The 20,416-nt window shown below is 39.2% G+C and overlaps 1 protein-coding gene across 3 annotated transcripts in view; it reads right to left on the bottom strand.

Annotated features, from left to right (window-relative positions):
* Tmem87b (transmembrane protein 87B) overlaps positions 1–20,416 on the bottom strand; it is a 65,420-nt gene that overhangs the window by 14,255 nt on the left and 30,749 nt on the right. For 2 of the 3 annotated variants that reach the window (XM_070013278.1, XM_070013279.1), the window contains exons 10-14: positions 16,544–16,637; positions 14,419–14,489; positions 7,958–8,067; positions 7,615–7,673; positions 1,782–1,885 (exon numbers count right to left, since the gene is read on the bottom strand). In XM_070013278.1, coding sequence (XP_069869379.1) covers positions 1,782–1,885; positions 7,615–7,673; positions 7,958–8,067; positions 14,419–14,489; positions 16,544–16,637 — 438 coding nt within the window. Of the gene's footprint in view, positions 1–1,781; positions 1,886–7,614; positions 7,674–7,957; positions 8,068–9,960; positions 10,033–14,418; positions 14,490–16,543; positions 16,638–20,416 lie in introns of all 3 variants that reach the window. The other variant, XM_070013280.1, reaches the window with a different exon arrangement.

The raw sequence follows: 20,416 nt of genomic DNA, 5'->3' as shown, positions 1-20,416 counted from the left end.
TTTTTTCTGTTTTTGTGGTGCTGAGGAATTGAACCCAGGGCCTCATGCATGGGAGGCAAACACTCTACTACTGAGCTACCTTCCTAGCCCTCATTATATGCATTTTAAAGATCTACATTTTTAAAAGTTTCTTAAAAATTAAAGTAATAAAAATATGCTACTCACAAGTTAGCTAGAATTACTATGAAGAAACTATGAAGTTCTGAAACCCTGTTGATACAGCAAAACCAGTTAAAACCTATCTAAGAAGCAAGTCTGCAAAATACAAGGGACCTTTCTGATGTACTTCTTTCTCCAAGACAGGTGCACCTCCCTGCCCACCATGTTTTAGCTTTCCCCTTCATAAAACAGGTGTCAATCTAATTGGTGAAAATAAAACCCACGGATGGAGCCACTTCCACTAAGTTATACCCACACCTTCCTCTCAAAAACATTACAATCTATAACCTTTATTAAAGGTCTTTTTCTGGGGGGGTGGGGTCGGTTGTGGGGCCTGAACTCTGGGCCTGGGCACTGTCTCTCAGTTCTTTAGCTCAAGGCTAGTGCTCTACCACTTGAGCCACAGCGCCACTTCCAGCTTTTTCTGCTTACGTGGTGCTGAGGAATCTAACCCAAGGGCCTCATGCATGCGAGGCAAGCACTCTACTACTGAGCCACCTTCCCAGGCCCTTAAAAGGTCTTTTTGTCAGATATGAGGCTTGAACTCAGGGCCTGAGTGCTGTCCCTAGTGCTTTACCACTTTGAGCCACAATGCCATTTCTGGTTTTCTGGTGGTTAATTGGAGATAAGAGTCTCACAGGGCTTTCCTGGGGCAATGGCTCACGATTTTTCAATTACATATTAATTTTATGGGTGTCTTTGCTTCACAAGCCAAGATAGATGTCCATTTACAACATCTAATAATTGGGGATCACTTTTATAAGTTGCTACATTCACATTATACTGTGCCTTTAAAAGCAATGTGGTATGCTGGGCAACACTGGCTTGGCTCATACCTGTAATCCTAACTATTCATGAAGATGAGATCTGGAGGGTCTCAGTTTAAGCTATCCCAGTCAGAAAAGTCTGAGAAACATCTCTAAAGTAACTGGCAAAAAGCTGGGCTCAGGGTATAATAGCTCACCGAGGGGCAGAGTACCAGCTGAACAAGCAAGCCATGTGAACATTAGGGTCTGAGTTTAAAAAGCAGGTACCAGCAAAACAGGAAAAACAAGTATTGTGTGGTAGCTCTATATGATGATAAGAATAATCTACTTCATTTATTTTTATTATTTTGGAGGTATTGGGGCTTGAACTCTGGGCCTTGTACTCTACAACTACCTCCTAAACTCTTTGGTATTAGTTATATTTTTAATAAGGTCTTGCATTTGGATTTCAGATTTTTTAATTAGGGATGCTTAATCAGTAAAGTCCAAAGCCTAAACAATACTCCAAAATCTAAACAATTCTCAGTTGAAAACATTTCTATACCAAGCATCTTGGATAAAGGATGCTCATGGCCTGCATACTATACCATGTTATACTTTCTCAATAACCCCAAAACATGCATTCTTTCACAGCTCAATCTTATTCTACTCCTGTCTTAAAGATTTCCCTTTTCCACCTTCCCTGTACTGCTTTATGCATCTCTTATTCAGCGCTGCATTTGGTTTTACTCTTTACTTGACTATATTCTGCTTAAAAGTAGAAATGCTTCCTCATAGTTTTTATGAATGTGTTTTTGACATTATAGAAGATCAACAAATGCCTGCCAACTTAAATTCCCAATGTTAATTAAATACCTTTGATTATTTGCTGATGGCCTCCACAAAAACATTATTACAATAAGGATAAGTGAAAAAAGGAAGCTCCAAAATGCATCATCAACCCAGAGCTCCATCCAGTCCTAAAGGATAATTTAAACATGAAAAGTTAATTTTTTGGCAGACATCTAGAATTCCATTCAAAAAATACATAATGTCAAGCATTAAAGATATTGCTTAACCAAATAAACAAGTCTGTATTATTCAAGTTTTAAAGATCTGTTTAATGTTGTATACATTCACTTCCGTAACATTTTAGGGTTAAGTCTCAAAGCACCCATACTTCAAGAAGAAATTCTGACAGTGATTCCAAACCAGAATGCTCTTCTAACAGATTTGAATGTTCTTCACAATTCATCCCAGGTAGAGAACATGTCAGCATTCATTCATTAAGGAAACCTATTAGAAGCTAGATCACTCTAAAAGTGTCGTTTTCAGACGGTTGCATGTTAATTTGAATACATAAAAGTATAACCTTTACAAGAAAAAAAGTTAACAGAATGATTTAGGAAACAAAAAATCTAAGACATATACTTAGAATTTCAAGTTAAGAATACAAACAAGAAAAGGGGAGGAATTTCCAGAAGGTTCTGCCTCCTTTTTCATTCAACTGTCTTAAACACAGAGCAGCTCAGGATACTGATTACTCATGTAGAATTAGTGACGATCTGAATTCGTAAACCACAAAAGAGGGTTTTCATATTCTAAGCTCAAGAAATATTTGCTCTCCCTCATAGAGAACCTATGGGGAACACCTGCCAAAGATGAGTATCATCAGAGAAACAGGTCAGACACAAAAGGGTCAGTCCTGTTTGGGTAGAGTTATGCTTAGCATGTGCAAAGTCCTGTTTGGGTAGAGTTATGCTTAACAGGTGCAAAGGTTCTGGTTCTCGCTGGCAAGGAAAGAAAAAACAATGTTTTGAAGGGGAGAGAAAAGTATCACCTAATCTTACAGTGGGGTGGGAAGGGAAGGAAGAGCTCTTCTCTTCCTCTCTCGTTCAGCATGCTGGAGATCAAATACTAGGACCTGGTGGATGCTAGGCAGGGGCCTTGCCTCTGAGCTATTTATTACCCTATCCATTTCCTCTTAAACTATGTAAGGAGAATTCTTTTTCAAAATGTAAGAAAACAAGTTGAGGAAAAAGACATGATAGGAGATGGCAATTTAGTATGACCTTTTTCAGATTCATTTAAAAGAAACAAAAGGTTTGATAATTCTATACAAAATAATTCAAAGAAAAAGGAAAATTTCTACTAAAATTACCATATTAAAAAGAAAATTCCAGAGAACTGAAAACCTTTAATAGCAAAGAAAAACTAAATGAATACATAAACATTAAGCCAGCATTACAAAGAATTCTAAGAGGGGGGACACAACCTGAAGAAAGCAGCCAGGAACTGGGGCCTGCCCAAAACAGGCGTTACTCAAAGTCTAACTGAGCAAGCACAGGAGGAAAGGAAAGAAGAAAAACTTAGGAAAACGGAATGGCAGGGACAACAATGCATCTCTCTATACTTTCTCTTAATATAAATGGGCTGAATTCGCCAATTAAAAGAAAATGAACTGAGGACTGGATCAGAAAACAAGACCCATCCATCTGTTGCCTTCAGGAGACCCACCTCTCAGCCAAACATACAAACAAACTCAGAGTGAAGGGGTGGAAAAGGATCTACCAATCAAACGCCCCCAGTAAGAAAGCAGGTGTAGCTATCCTGATATCTGACAAAATAAACTTTTCATTAAAATCAGTACAGAAAGACAAGGACGGACACTACATATTAATAAAGGGAACAATCCAAGAGGAGGATATAACCATCATCAACTTATATGCCCCAAATATTGGTGCACCCAGATATGTCAAACAAATGCTCTCAAACTTACAGAATAAAATAGATCCCAATACGATAATACTAGGAGACTTTAACACACCACTCTCACCAAAGGACAGGTCTACCAACCAGAGGATTGGCAAAGAAGCTACCGAATTAAGAGAGGCCATACTTCAAGCGGAATTAACTGACATCTACCGAGTATTTCACCCTAAAACAACACAGTACACATTCTTCTCAGCAGCTCACGGAACTTTCTCCAAAATAGACCATATCATAGTTCATGCAAGGAACTTAAGCAAATACAAAGCGATCGACATAATCCCCTGTATCCTATCTGACCACAGTGGAATCAAGCTAGCACTCAATAACAAAGCATACCGCAGAAATTTCTCTAATACATGGAAATTGAACAGCACACTCCTTAACAATGCCTGGATAACAGAAGAGATCAGAGAAGAAATAAAGCATTTCCTACAACTCAATGAAAATGAAAACACCTCACAAAGAAACTTGTGGGACACAGCAAAAGCAGTCCTGAGGGGCAAATTTATTGCCCTCAGTGCCCACATCAAGAGAATGGAGACAGACCAAGTAAATAATCTCACGTTGCAATTAAAACAGCTAGAAAAACAAGAAAAAATGGGACCTAAAGCTACTAGACGAAGCCAGATAACCAAATTAAAAGCAGAGATTAACCAATTAGAAAATCAGAAAACCATAACCAAAATAAACCAAACAAAAAGCTGGTTCTTTGAAAAAATAAACAAAATTGATGGCCCATTGGCTAGATTAATTAAAAAAAGAAGAGAGGAAACCCATATTAATAGGATTAGGGATGCCACGGGAAACATCACAACACGTACCCAAGATATCCAAACAATTCTAACAGACTACTTTCAAAAGCTATACTCTCTAAAGGAAGAAAATCGGGCAGAAATGGATGCATTTTTAGAGAAATACAAGTTGCCCAAACTGAGCAAAGAAGAAGTTAATCAATTAAATAAGCCAATATCCTATAATGAGATACAGGAAGCTATCAAAAGTCTTCCAACAAAAAAAAGCCCAGGACCAGATGGATTCACAGCAGAATTCTATAAGACCTTTAAACAAGAACTAATACCCATACTCCTCAAGCTCTTCAGAGAAACAGAGAAGGAGGGAGCTATCCCAAACTCATTCTACGAAGCCAATATCACACTCATCCCCAAACCAGGCAAAGACCCAACCAAAAAGGAGAATTACAGGCCAATCTCCTTGATGAACACAGATGCAAAGATCCTTAACAAGATTCTAGCTAACAGAATCCAGAAACACATAAAAAAAATAATTCACTATGACCAGGTAGGCTTCATCCCAGAGACACAGGGATGGTTTAACATACGTAAGTCAATAAATGTAATCCAACATATCAACAGAGCCAAGGTCAAGAATCACATGATTATCGCTACAGATGCAGAAAAGGCCTTTGACAAAATTCAACATTCATTCATGCTAAAAGCTCTGGAGAAAATAGGAATAGAAGGAACATTTCTAAAAACAATAAAAGCCATTTATGACAGACCAATAGCCAATATTATACTTAATGGGGAAAAGCTACAACCAATTCTCCTAAAATCAGGAACAAGGCAAGGATGCCCACTGTCTCCACTCCTCTTCAATATAGTTCTAGAACCCTTAGCCAGGGCAATAAGGCAAGAAAAAGACATTAAAGGGCTCCGCATAGGGAAAGAAGAAGTTAAACTATCCCTTTTTGCAGACGACATGATACTATACCTCCACGATCCCAAAAACTCCATCCCCAAACTCTTAGAAATCATAAATCACTTCGGCAAAATAGCAGGATACAAAATAAACCCACAAAAATCAGTTGCCTTCCTATACACTGATAATGTACAGGAAGAGAGGGAAATAAAGGGAGCAACCCCATTCACAATAACCTCCCGAAAAATAAAATATTTAGGAATTAACCTAACCAAAGATGTAAAAGAACTATTTAATGAGAACTATAAAAAGTTAAAGAAAGAAATTGCAGAAGACACTAGGAAATGGAAAGACCTCCCATGCTCCTGGATAGGCCGACTTAATATAGTAAAGATGGTAATACTTCCAAAACTAATATACAAATTCAATGCAATTCCTATTAAAATCCCAATGACGTACATCACTGAAATACAGAAAACAGTCCAAAAATTCATATGGAACAACAAAAGACCTAGAATAGCCAAAACAATTCTAGGGGATAAAGACAATATGGGAGGGCTATCCATGCCGAACTTCAAACTCTACTACAGAGCTATAATAACAAAGACAGCATGGTACTGGCACAAAAACAGACCCGAAGACCAATGGAACAGAATAGAAGATCCAGAAATAAATCCACAGACCTACAGCCAGCTGATATTCGACAAAGGAGCCAAAGACATACAATGGAAGAAACACAGCCTCTTCAACCGCTGGTGCTGGGAAAACTGGGCAGCCACATGCAGAAAACTAAAAGTGGACCCCAGCCTATCACCATGCACCAACATCAACTCAAAATGGATTAAAGACCTTAACATTAAACCTGAATCTCTGAAACTACAACAGGACAGAGTAGGAGAGACACTTGAACTAATAGGCACAGGAAGGAACTTCCTGAACAGAGTCCCAGGGTCACAACAAATTGGAGAGAGACTCGACAAATGGGACTACCTTAAAATAAAAAGCTTCTGCACAGATAAAGCTATCGCAACCAAGCTAGAAAGACAACCAACTAATTGGGAAAAAATATTTACCAGCAATATATCAGACAAGGGGTTAACATCCTGTATATACAGGGAACTCAAGAAACTAATCCCTCCCAAACCTAACAAACCAATTACTAAATGGGCAAGGAAACTAAAGAGGGACTTCTCAAATGAAGAAATAAAAATGGCAAAGAAACACATGAGGAAATGTTCATCATCCCTGGTGGTGAAGGAAATGCAAATAAAGACAACCCTGAGATACCACCTTACCCCAGTCAGAATGGCCCACATCCACAAATCAGCCAACGACAAATGCTGGAGGGGATGTGGAGAACGAGGAACGCTATTACACTGCTGGTGGGAATGTACACTCATACAACCACTTTGGAAAGCAGTCTGGAGGGTCCTTAGAAAGCTAAAGATTGACCTCCCTTACGACCCAGTCATACCACTTCTAGGCATCTACCCTGAACAACAGGAACCAATATACAAGGACACGTGCACCTCCATGTTTATTGCAGCACTGTTCACAATAGCTAGGATATGGAAACAACCTAGATGCCCCACCACAGATGAATGGATCCAAAAATTGTGGTATCTATACACAATGGAATATTATGCAGCCATTAGAAATGACAAAATAATGGCATTTGCAGGGAAATGGATGGAGCTAGAAGGAATCATGTTGAGCGAGGTAAGCCAAGAACGAAGAGACAAACAGTACATGGTCTCCCTGATAAGTGGATGATAAATCCAAAATGTTAGGTGATATGACAAAACTAACAGGACTTAAGAAACAAAGAACTCCCACTCATCTGGTTGAACCACTACCAAATATCCCCATGCTGCTGATCACATATATGGTATATAACATGTGAACACCGTTATATATTACAGACTGTGATAGACAATTTGCTCCAGGAAAGTTAGAATGAACTTGTGACTTTAAATGAGCATCATTATTCCACAATACTGTGAATTTCCGGAAATTAAGTAATCACTTAATCACAATCAAAAAAAAAAAAAAAAAAAGAACCTTGGGGAAGGGAAGGGAGGGAGGGGATGGTAGGGGGAAAACAATGGAGGGGGTAACAATGTTCAAGAGGAAGTGTACTCATTACCTCACTCATGTAACTGTAACCCTCTGTATAGTATCTTTACAATAAAAAAATTTAAAAAAAAAAAAAGAAAATTCCACAAAATAAAATAGTATAACTAAAAATGACAAGGGCTTAATAGGAAACTTTACTTACGGACTGGCATTTTGCAATTCTAAATGTCTTAGTTGTCCACACCATAAACACTATAGAGGCTGAAAGACACAAAGTTACCTTTAAAACAACACGTGACACTAAAATAATTTTTTTTTTTTTGCCAGTCCTGGAGCTTGAACTCTGGGCCTGAGCACTGTCCCTAAGCTTCTTTGGCTCAAGGCTAGTGCTCTACCACTTGAGCCACAGCATTTCAGCTTTTTTCTGTGTATGTGGTACTGACGGATGGAACCCAGGGGTTCATGCATGCAAGGCAAGCACTCTACCACTGAGCCACCTTCCCAGCCTAAAATAATTATTTTAGTAAGAAAAATAAATAGCTTACCAAGTACAGCAAATATAAGAGTATTAGTAAAGTGTCTATACAATGAAAACTTCACTGTGTTCTTTCTTAGCCTTAGAGTCTTCATAGTCTGTGCCAAACTTATGAAAATGTGAAAAGAGTTAAGGAAAAACATTTTCAATGATAATGAACTGTTTATAAAAACAGAAGAGGTCTTCTAATATATTTCCAAAGTTATTAATCACAACTATACCTCCTTAAATTTAAGCAAATAAAAACACAAAATATTATCCTAATATTGCATAATCATGATACTCATGTTACACAAAGTTTGCTTTATAATTCTTTTTTTTCTGAAATAAATGAACAAAGTTCAAAGGAAAACAATGTAAGCAAGAAGACCTGTGATGGGTTCCTGGAAAGGCAAGCTCCTGCAGCCCAGGGCACCACAGCTGAGCTGAGCTCCTCAGCTCAGATACTCCTGATAGGTTGCAGTACCATATGCCTTTGCCCTATGCCTCTTGTGCTTTGCTCCCTCCCACCCTTCCTCCTTCCCTTTCCTTTCTTCCTTGCCTGCCTATGCCCTGTGCCTCTTGTGCTTTGTTCCTTCCTTCTTTTCCTTCCATTCTCCTTCCCTTCCCTTCCCTTCCCTTCCCTTCCCTCCCTCCCTCTCTTCCTTCCTTCCTTCTCCTTTCCTTTTTTCCTCTCCCCCTTCTCTCTTTCTTCTTTCTATCCCTTTCTTTTAGGCTATTCTTGTATCTAAATGGTTATATAATTAAGAAGTCAATTTATCTATCAATTCCATTTTATAAATTAAAAAAACCTGAAATATGTCAAATAAAACAAATCTGAACTAAGCAGGGGAGAGATTTCATTAGGAAGATTATTGTAGTGGGGAGAAGATTCCTGCAATTAGATGAATACTAGAACTGTAAGATCTTCAAGTCCCAAAAGCCCAAGAAAAGGGCTTCAAGAGAGCAAGAAACAAGGCTAAAAGCAGCAGGAATGGGGAGTGGGTGGCCTAACTGGACACACTGTCCAGGTCTTTCCTTAAGATCTGTGGTTCTCAGGAGAGGACCATATGGAAGGTTGTGTGCCAGTTCAAGCTGTTAGTGAGTCAAAGTTCAGGGCTTTGGGAAGGTCAGTTTTTGTTCAGATTGGCCAGTGGATATGCAGAATTCAATTAATCATTTATGAGTGAACAAGGAGAAATTTTGAGGGTCTGGGTCTGGCTTTATCTAGGTAAGCTAGGGAGTTATCTTGTAGTCTGACCCAAGTCTTATATGGAAAAGCATTTCTCTGCAATAGGGGGTTCCCAAAACACAGATGGGGCCGGGGTGGGGAAGGGGAACAGAGTTCCCATTTCTGTTTTCCAGGAGCACAGGGCTCAGGTGAAAGTCAACATTGCCAAGATGAAGAAACATAAGGACTTTTTTAAACTGAGTCCTCAGTTTAGCAGTGAAGCAGGATTCAGGGAGATGGCTGCCCTCATACGTAACCCCTCTTCAGAGCAGACACAATAGCAGAGTTGAGCAAAAGAATGCAAGTAGCATATTTATGTCCACTTTAAACTCTAAATACCTCAATAACTGAAAGACTTTATTTCCAGCCAGCCAGGCATCAGGTGTCTCACAGCTGTAAGACTAGCTACTTAGGAGGCTAGACCTGAAGATCATGCTTTGAAGCCACCCAGGAAAGTCCTCTTATTCCAAAAAGTTGGAAGTGGCGCTGTGGCTCAAGTGGTAGAGCGCTCGCCTTGAGCTGAAGAGCTGAGGGACAGTGCCCAGGCCCAGCGTACAAACCCCAAGACAAAAAAAAAAAAAAGAAATAAAAGTATCAAAAACATCTTGGAAACTGCTTAAGGTTTGTTTATAAAATACTTACAAAGTTAGGTGATGTTTAAACCATCCCCTGCCCCCACACACACATCCCCCCTCCACCCTTGTACCCCCAACCTCTTAAAGGAAAGCATTAGAAAAGCTTGCTTCATCCCAGGGTTGCAGTGAGAAGAGAATGGCAGGAACTACTGTAGTAAGAAAGGATATCCACCAGCACAAGCCAGAGTCAAGGAGCGACAGGGGGAGGCTGGCCAGAAGAACAAGATCAGAATCATTCGCCTGCAGCAAAACAGCAATACAAATTAAAAAGCAAAAAAGACAGAAACCAACAAATAAGTAGGAAGGGTGGGGACATGACAAACATTACAGCCTTTGAATTTTTCAGGCTAATTTCTTCTAATACTTTATTATAGAGTTAAGATTCTTACAGGATTGGCTATACTTAAACATTACGTTTACTGAAGTCAGAGAAGGTAGGGTCATTATCAAATTCTCATTATATCTACAATAGTCCTTTTTTAAAATTTTTTTGCTTGTCATTTGTAATCACTTAGAAACTTGGTTTGTTTTCCTACAGAAAATGGGACTTTTTTTACTTTAATCAAAACTTACCAAACTTGAAGGTAAACCCCACAAATTCAAGTTCAAGTGGAAATGGAAACTAGATTTTCTTTCTCCCACCATGAAACATTAAACAAGATAATTTTACTTTCTAGTTTTCTTCATGACTATTTTAAGTAAACCACATATTTCATTGTGCTTTCCTTATCTTCTCACACCAATTTGGCTCATTATGTACTGGAATGTCCTAAAGTTAAGGCTGCCACACAATGGGAGAATTCAGATGCCAAAGAATTGTAGAGAAGATGGAGCAGCTCCTCTGGAATTTTCTGCAGTGTATCACTGGATGTTTTTTCTACGAACTACAATGAGGATACTTAAAAAGAAATCTTTAAAATACATATCTACAAATCACCAAGGCAAAGAATACTAGAAATTCTTTCAAAATGCAAAGTGTACAGCTCAATTACTGGTCAAAAAAATTTTTTTTTCTTTGGTCAGTCGTGGTGCTTGAACTCTGGGCCTGAGCGCTGTCCCTCAGCTCTTCAGGTCAAGGGTAGCGATCTACCACTTGAGCTACAGCGCCACTTCTGGTTTTCTGGTGGTTTACTGGAGATAAGAGTTTCACAGCCGGGTGCTGGTGGCTCACGCCTGTAATCCTAGCTACTCAGGAGGCTGAGATCTGAGGATTGCGGTTCAAAGCCAGCCCGGGCAGGAGAGACCGTGAGACTCCTATCTCCAATAAACTACCAGAAAATCGGAAGTGGCGCTGTAGCTCAAGTGGTAGAGCGCTCGCCTTGAGCTGAAGAGCTGAGGGACAGCGCCTAGGCCCAGAGTCAAGCCCCACAACCGACAAAAAAAAAAAAAAAGAGTTTCACAGACTTTCTTGCCCGGGCTGGCTTTGAACTGTGATCCTCAGATCTCAGCCTCCTGAGTAGCTAGGACTACAGGCATGAGCCACCGGTGCCTAGCTCCAAAAATTTTTTTTAATTTAATTTTTTTACTGGTCAAAATTTCAAGCAATAAACAATTTGCAAGAAGAGACAATCCAAATTGAATAGATTGCTCAGACTCACTTTCTAAATACAGGAAATAAAGTAAGGCAGTAAAATCTAGAGATTCGAATCAACCTCTACCCTCCCAATTCCAGGTGTGTTTACTCCTCTTGTCCTTTCCTCAAGACAGTGTGTACCCTAACATGCTGTGCAGTCAAGCAGAACTTAGCCCGGCACAGAGCTGGTGTACTGCTTACATGGTATCTTTACATATTTTCTAGTGTAGAAGAGTGAAAGGTTACACGAAGAAGTTAAGTATATTACTTTTGGAAAGAGGAGATTTATTTACCTATCATTTGATTCAGTAAAGCTGGACTCTAAATCTAAACTAATAGCTGCGAATATAAATACAGCAAGCTTTTAAAGCAAGTTCAGTCAGAATTAACTTTTAAAATCAGGTATTATTTATAACTATGCTTCTCAGATTCTGAATGGACCCATGCATGAGTCAGAATTTTATTTATTTATTTTATTTGCCAGTCCTGCAGCTTGAACTCTGGGCCTACGCACTGTTCCTGAGCTTCTTTTGCTTAACACTAGCACTCTACCACTTGAGCCACAGAGCTGCTTCCAACTTTTTCTGTTTATGTGGTACTGAAGAATCGAACTCAGGATTTCATGCATGCTAGAAAATCACTCTACTACTAAGCCGTATTCTAGACCTAATTCAGGAAATTTTAATGACTCCTGTGTGAGGTATGCTTTGTAAAAGGAGGCTCTACATTTTTCATCAGATTTTTCAAAGGCTTTTCTCATTTTGGATCTTAGTTCAAATATAGTTCAGAACTACTTCTCTGAAGAGTAATGACAGTAAATTAAAATTCTGTTTGTGCCTAGGAATGTAGCTCAGTGGTATAGCACTTGCCTAGCATGTGTATCGCCCTGGGTTCAATCACCAGTATCAAAAAAAAATTTTTTTAACTGGAAGGATACTAGGAATTCGTAAGTTTTTTAAGGAATACATGGGCTAGACACAGTGGCTCAAGCCTGTGATCCTACCAATTTGGGATTAGGAATCACAGTTTAAGGCCAGCCTAGGCAATGCCCCAGCACAGTGACCTATACCTATTATCCCAGCTATAGGAAAAACACAGTGACTGGGAGCAGTGGCATATGCCTGTCATTCCCAGCAACATGGGGTAACATAAGGAGGAGGATCACAGGCAAGGCTGGCCTGGAAATGAGACACTATATTGAAAATAACCAATAGAAAAAGGGGCTGGAAGTATGGCTCAAGTAGGAGAGCACCTGCCTAGCAAGTGTGAGGTCCTGAGTTCAACCCCCAATGCTGCCAAAAGAAAAAAAGCAAAAAGGGAAGGTCAGGCTTAGAAAACAAACCACATGAGACTCTAAGAAGTCCCTCAGCAGTGCTGCATTTGCTAGGCCTGCAAAAATGGAGACTTTTCCTATGGAGAGGATATTCAGGTAAGTTCAAGCCCTCTGGCCCTTTCTGTATGGCACATAGATGAGAAAATGTAAAAGAATAAAGGGCCAGGTGCTGGTGGCTCACACCTGCAATCCTAACTACTCAGGAGGCTGAGATCTGAGGATCACGGTTCAAAGCCAGCCCACGCAGGAAAGTCTGTGAGACTCTTATCTCTAATTAACCACCAGAAAACCAGAAGAGGTGCTGTGGCTCAAGTGGCAGCACACTCGCTTTAAGCTGAAGAGCTCAGGGATAGTGCCCAGGCCAAGGGTTCAAGCCCCACAACCAACAACAACAACAACAACAAAAGAATAAAGGAAAGCATAAAAGAAAATTCAATGTCAAACAATAAAGATAGCAAAAAAAACAGTGAAAATGAAAGGACACAGATATGAAATCTATCTAATAGGAAAGAATTCTGATAAGGACACATACAGAAGAAGCATAAAAATTATGTTCGGGAACATCTATATTCTGTTCTAACCAAGCCACATTTTCTCTACAATTTTTCATTTTCACTAGTGCCACCAATGAGTCATTGAGATGCCTCTGGAGGACCCAGTTGCCATTTGCCTCTGAAATTCCTGCTGCTGCCAACATGCCTGGGACCCTCCACCTTCACAGATCTGTTCTGTTCCTGGCTATCTTGGCCTCTGGCCTTAGGCAAGACCAGCTTTCTGAAGCACTGGCCACTGTTGGCAATCACCTCTTAATCTCCCCAACTCTTTCTCTGCCACAATGGCAGTTTCTGGCTCTTTCAGCTCCCTTAACCAGCTGTTCCTCCCAGATATGTCTTTCTCCCCATAAGGCACCACTATGGGCTAGTCTATATGTTCTCCAGCCTCTTCACCGTTAAAACTTCCTCCTGACCTTCATCAACTATTCCAACCCTCTTGCAAACCAAGGCTTTAATCTCCAACTCCATTTTTCATGTAAGTGTCCTAGCCCTAGGATATCCAAATCTAGTCCATTATAGCCTCTCCTCTAAATTCATTGCATAAGAATGGCAGCGCTGCCTAGAAATCCCAATGGAGCAACCATTTCAAACATGTCTAGCAATTACACTTTCCTCATTTTCCCTACACCATTTCTAACCCCTCATTCTGCTTTAGACAGCGGCAAATAACTCCTTAGTCTAGTAAGACTTCTTGCCTCTAATCTCTTTTTCAAGTCATTTTCTTCTATCATCTGATTCTTTCAACCATAGAGTTCATCATGCTACTCACTTGAAGCCTCATTTGTTTTCTGTGCTCTTCCTTCAGAAGGGACTTTCCCTTGTGGCCCCATGTACATGATTCTCTTGGCTCCAAGAAAGCTCTCCTTGGAATTCTGCCACTATCCCTTTATAGTTTCATGCTTCCAACTGTTCATTCTTCTCCATTTTCCCCAGAATGCCTTTCTCCCAATTCTCTTCCTAGTAAGCTCCTATTTGTCATATCTGTCTCAATTTAAATGTTGCTATCTCTGTTAAGTCTTTCCTGATTTTTATGCTAGAATACTGTCTCTCTTCCCTCTACTCACACATCATCATTTTATATTTCATTCTATCATTATTATAAATTTTTAAAAATCTGATTTTCATGATACAAATAACTATTCTTGAAGGACAGAGTAAAGGATATGAACCATACAAAAATGGAGTCAATAACTGCCAAAATAATGTCTCCCAAAACAACAGCTAAGTGCTTAGAACCCTGAAAAATAAAATTGGGGGAAAAAATCTGAATATGTAAGTTCCATTACAGCATAGCAATTATGATGTCATGAAGAAACACAATTTAGCTTATTTCATTACTTTAATATTTCATTTTTTTCTTTTGTTTGTCGGTTGTGGGGCTTGAACTCAGAGCCTGGGTGCTGTCCCTGAGCCTCTGTGCTCAAGGCTAGCACTCTACCAATTGAGCCACAGTGCCACTTGTAAATATTTCATTTCTTAAGAGATTTGTTTAGTACACAAAACTTCTGTTTTGGCAACAGCAAATGTTAACTTGCTCCAACTTACTTCATGTTAAGTCAAATTATTATTTATATCACAGTGTAAAACTGTTATAGACTGTCAAATAGAAAGCATCATGCCTCCCATTTCACTTGGGCGAACCATTTCAACCTCCTCCCTCTTCATACCACCTAAAGCCAGGGCTAGTACTTAAATGAGCTCCTAGCTTCCCCTGAACTTATTGTAAAGGGACATACACACCAAAAGCAAGCAAAAAGCAAAATAAGGGAAGGGGGCTGTGTGGAAGGGCATAAACTGGAAATTAGGTATTTATGCTGATAGTGATATTTAAAACAGTTATAATGCATGTGCTACATTTATATGGGGGGCATTTATTTTTTCCATTTTCTTTTCAACAAAGATTCATTATGAAATACATATGTGTGTTTATGTATTTGGTTCTTCATTTTATAAAGGTAAAACTAAATATGCTCAAAGATTAAATGACCAGGTACACAATACACAGCATGAAAGATGTATCAAGAACAATAGAAAAAGGTCTGCTTTACAACAATACTAAATAAATGTCTTGCTTTAAGGGTCAGATCAAGGGATGTGAAATAAATTTATATGGAAGCATACAGATTAACTACCTTACTTATACATCTAATCTAAAAAGCACTGGGTAAAATGACAAGATTCTTTGAATCAAGTAACATACAATAAATTTTTGGGTTTTTAAAAACAGAATTCAAGGGATAACACTTACTAGGCAAACACTCTACCAAATAAGCCATGACCCCAATCCTTTTCGCTTTTCTTAGTTTGTTTTTCAGATAGGTTTTTGTGCTTTTTACCCAGACTGGCCTAGGATTTTGATCCTCCTATCTTTGCCTAATACCTCTGAGTAGCTGGGATAATAGACAGATGTGTACTACCATCCTTAGCTATAGAAAGGTTCCTAATCATTCCATCCTCAACCGCTTACTAAGAAAATCTAAAGCTAGGAATCTAGGGGTCTTCACTGACAATAATGCTTCGCTAGAGAGTAAAATATTGCTGCTAATATTACCAGTTCTTCTTCACCTGAATGTTACCTGCTGACAACTCTAATAGTAGGGTCTTCTGAATCCCCTAAATAGCAAGTCCTCAAGAAGTGAGAGTATTAAATGTAATGTTTACATGCCTAAAGGATATGATTCACATTTAATCTTTTTAACTTTCTGTTTTGAACATATGCTTTTAAATCCAAGATTAAGGAAGGTATGCATAGATTGTAAGGACAGAAGCAATGTTCTTTAAAAGAATAATATGCAGCCGGGCACCAGAGGCTCATGCCTGTAATCCCAGTTACTCAGGAGGCTGAGATCTTAGGATTTCGGTTCAAAGCCAACCCAGGTAGGAAAGTCTGTGAAACTGTTATCTCCAATTAAGTGGCACTTTGGCTCAAGTGGTAGAGTGCTCGCCTTGAGCTGAAGAGCTGAGGGACAGCGCCTTGGCCCACAGTTCAAGCCCCATGACTGACAAAAAAAAAAAGAAAATAGAATACGCACATTTCTGAATGGAGCTAATCCTGGGACAATATGACTATATCTGTCACAATCTATCATTTCATTTTAGGAATGTTCTATCTAGCCTTTTCCTTCAGGAAGTATTTTAAAACAAAATAGAAATATATCACAGAATAAGGCTCGTATTAGGTCTTTTCCCTTAAATTTTTATCTTTAAAGTATCATTTTAAGAATTATAAAGTAAAATCACTTTCACACCAATAACAAAAAGGTATGGTAGAGTAATTAATACAGTTTTTACCCCAATGACTCTCATTACACCTTCAATAGCTGCAAAGATCAAGTAAAGCAGTCCCAGTCCAACCACTCGGTGCATGACTGTTCCTAAACGGGGCCTGGAGAGAATAAGAGGACACAGACAAAACAGGAGTCACTAGAATGCATACTAATAAGTTAAAAAAAAAAAAAAGGCAACATTTCCAATACCAAAGAAGGTACTGTCTAATCCAATCAGTGTACTCATGTCTCTGGGATTCTTCATAGGAGTCAGTGTACTCTGTGTACCCAGGAGAATCAGGCCTGGGAGCACCAGGTCTTCCACTAGGACCCAAACCTGTACAGATACCTAGGAAGAAAAATATCTGAGACCACCAAGGTCTTTGCTGAAGTTCAAGACATATAATGAACATAACAAGTAGCATTTACTTGTCTTATTTTTGGTAGAACTGGGACTTGAATTTAGGCCTCTGTGCTTTCTAGGCAGGTACTCATCACTGTCACTTGAACTATGTCCCAGCTCTTTTGGATTGAGATGGGGCCTCATGAGATTTTTCCTCAGGCTTTGAACCTTGATCATTCTGATCTCTGCTTCCTGAGTAGCTGGGATTATAGGCATGAAATACTATACCTAGCCTAAAATAACATTTTTGAATTTTGGCACCAGTCCTGGGTCTTGAACTCAGGTTCTGGGCACTGACCCTGAGCATTTGTGCTCAAAGACAGCCCTCTACCTTTGAGCCAAGTTCCACTTCTGGCTTTTTTGGTAATTAATTGTGGATAAGAGTTTCATGAGCGTTCTTGCCTTTGCTGGTTTCAAACTGGGATCCTCAGATTTCAGCCTCATGAGTAATTAGGATTACAGGTGTGAGAAGCACTAGACTACATTTCTGACTCTTAAAATATGAGTTTGTATATTAACTAAAGTATGGTATTTACAGGGGAGAAATCAAGAAAATGAATACCAGGAAACTGAGGTCAAGGGCAGGGAATATAGACTAATAAAGAGAGGAAGGGGGAGAGAATGTAGTCATAATATTCAATGCATGTTCTATGAAATTAAGAAAATTGAGGAGGAATTGGTTTGGGAAGGATGAGGAAAATGATGAAAGGGGTGTCACTCAACATACATTGTATTTATAAACTGATTTATTGAATGACAACTTCTTTGTACAACTAGTTAAAGATAATAAAAATATAAGAAAAATGAAAATGTTATGAAAATGGAAAAATGGTTTTATATTAACAATTTGAAAGCAGAAGGGAAATCAAATTATATATGATATGAATTGCATATATATATGTAATCTCAGTATTTATCTAAGTAAAATGTTTTACTTATATGTTTTACATATACAAACAAAATAATTTTATTTTAAAGCTATTTATTTATTTAGTTAGTTAGTTATTTTGTGTGCTAATCCTGGGCTTGAATTCAGGGCCTGGAGCTGAGTTTGTTTTGTTTTGTTTAAGGCTGTTGCTCTACCACTTGAACCATAGCTCCACTTTTTTTTTTTACACATATATTTTAAAATACATAACTCTCTTTTGTTGGGTGCTGGTGATTCATGTCTAAAATCCTAGGTACTCAGGAGGCTAGGATCTGAGGATTGTGATTTGAAGCCAGCTGAGGTGCTAGTGGCTCACATCTATAATACTAGCTACTCAGGAGGCTGGGATCTAAGGATTGTGGTTTGAGGCCAGCTTGGGCAGAAAAATCTGTGAGAGTCTTATCTCCAATTAACCACAGGAAAAGAAAAAAGAAAAAAAGCCAGAAGTGGCTCAAGTGGTAGAGTGTCAGCCTCGAGCAAAAATGCTCAGGACAGCAGCCAGGTCCTGAGTTCATACTCTAGTGCTGGCACAAACAAACTTCTCAGAGTAATTTGAAGAAAAAACTGGTTTTGAGAACATACTTAAAACAGTCATTGTAAAACAGATTAAACTGATGTTCATAGTTCATGATTAAGGCTATTCACCTCATTTGCTGACTCTAAATGCTGACTCTTTATTATCAGAACCACAAATTGCAAAAAAGTTCTCACTTTGTAAAATGCATTGTGCCCTTCCCCACCAGCTTGCTCTCCTATTGCTTTTATAACACTACAACCTGGGGTTCATAACCAGGCTAATAAAGTACAGAAAGATTACTAAGCAAGAGGCCTCCATAGGAATCAAATCTTGGTGCAGAAGAAGCAGACAATAAATACCAATGCACATATCACATATTAAGTGGTCTTATAAAAACGGCAAAAATGGAGTGACAGGTGGTATGTACTGTTAGAAATCCTGAACAGGACATGCTCCTTGGAGATGATAATAGACCTCAAGGAAATGAGAAGGCAAGTCCTGCCTGCTCAGGGGAAGGGCTCACAGGAACTAGAAAGTTAGCAGGATGGAGCAAGTGGTCACAATAGCACAGAAAGGAATTGGACAACATATGAGCAGTGAAGTAGTGAGAACTGATTTTTAAAGGATCATCTCGGCCACTGGTGTTTGGCTACCAAAGGAAGAAGCAGGGAAACTAGTGAAGAGACAACTGAAGTGGTCCAGGCAGGACCACTTCAAGCCCAGTGGCTTGAGCAGGGTAGCAACTGCAAACAAGACATTAAGGACTGCAAACAGGATGGAAAGGGCTCATTCTGGGTACATTCTAAAGTTACAGTCATGGATATGTATGATAGGGCCTTGGAGTACAAATCACAAAGCAGAGGCCTGAGGCCTCAGGCAGGGGCACTTCAAGGTTTGGGCTCAGAAGATAAAGAAGGTTTACTAGAGGCTGGGAAGGAGTAGCCAGGGATGTGAGAGCATAATATTAAATGAGCTGGAAACCAAGCAAAACCAGGTGCCATGACTGAAGCTGCTAGCAGGCACTTGGATCAAAGTTGAGCAGGTCCATACAACTAGGTAAGGGGAGGTCATGATGAGCTGACAAGAGCAGTTTCAATGAAGCAAAGACAGTAAGAACTCACTAAAATAGGTTACAGACAGTAATGCTGCACAGGCGGAAGAGAAATGAGGCAGAATATATGAAGCTCAGGGAGGCTTTGCTTTTAAAGACAGAAGAAGCAACGAGCTGAGAGAATGGCCACCAGGGAGTGAAACTCATGTTATAGGAGTTTCCTGCAAATGGTTCCAAACCAATTATTATGGGAGTAGGTCAAGCCATGAATTAAGAGGAAAGCCATGGAGTGAGGCTAGGCAGTGTGGTCCAATGTTCTCAGGCAAATTTTCCTCTGAGATGTAAGTCCCAAAGTAGATAAAAAGCTGATTTATCAAGAGTGAGAAGCATTATTCCAGACTACTTGGTGATCCTGGCAAATACCAGAGGCCACACCAGGATGAAAAACAACTGAGTTGACCTAGTAGATAAAGGAAATAGAGGATGATAGATGAAAAATATATAATCTAAAACTGAGACTATGAAAAAAACACAAGAATCAGCAGTTGAGATAAGGTGAAGGTTGAGGGCACGAAAGGTGGGGAAGGGAGCTCAGGATCAGCCACATAGGTACATAAAGTGCTAAGGACAAAGACAGTGAAGGAAGGCTCTGAGTGAAGGGCTGAGCAGGGAAACTAGAAGTCCAAGGATGATTTCTATGTCTTAAAGCGGTCTTGTCTGAAGGCTTTAGCTTCTAGAAATCAGAAGCTCTTTGTGAAGAACAGTGGTCTGAAAAGGAAGAGGGTAAAGACAAAAAGGTTCTCACATTTTCATGCCCAGTGAGTAAAGGCAGGCTTTATTTGAAAACCTTGCTGATATGTATTTAATTAAACATTTTTAAATGTACTGTCTAAAAAACAAAAATGGTTTCAACTTCAAGAATTCAAAATCTTTAAGGTAAAATAAAATATAAAAACCTAAAGAGGGATAAAAATGAGGGAGGGGGTAACAAGTGAGACA

Source organism: Dipodomys merriami, unplaced genomic scaffold (genome assembly GCF_024711535.1).
Source record: "Dipodomys merriami isolate MVZ:Mamm:240054 unplaced genomic scaffold, mDipMer1.0.p SCAF_90, whole genome shotgun sequence".
Taxonomy (NCBI): Eukaryota; Metazoa; Chordata; class Mammalia; order Rodentia; family Heteromyidae; genus Dipodomys; species Dipodomys merriami.
Note: the sequence above shows the minus strand (reverse complement) of the source record. Positions and strands in the feature narration are given on the sequence as shown.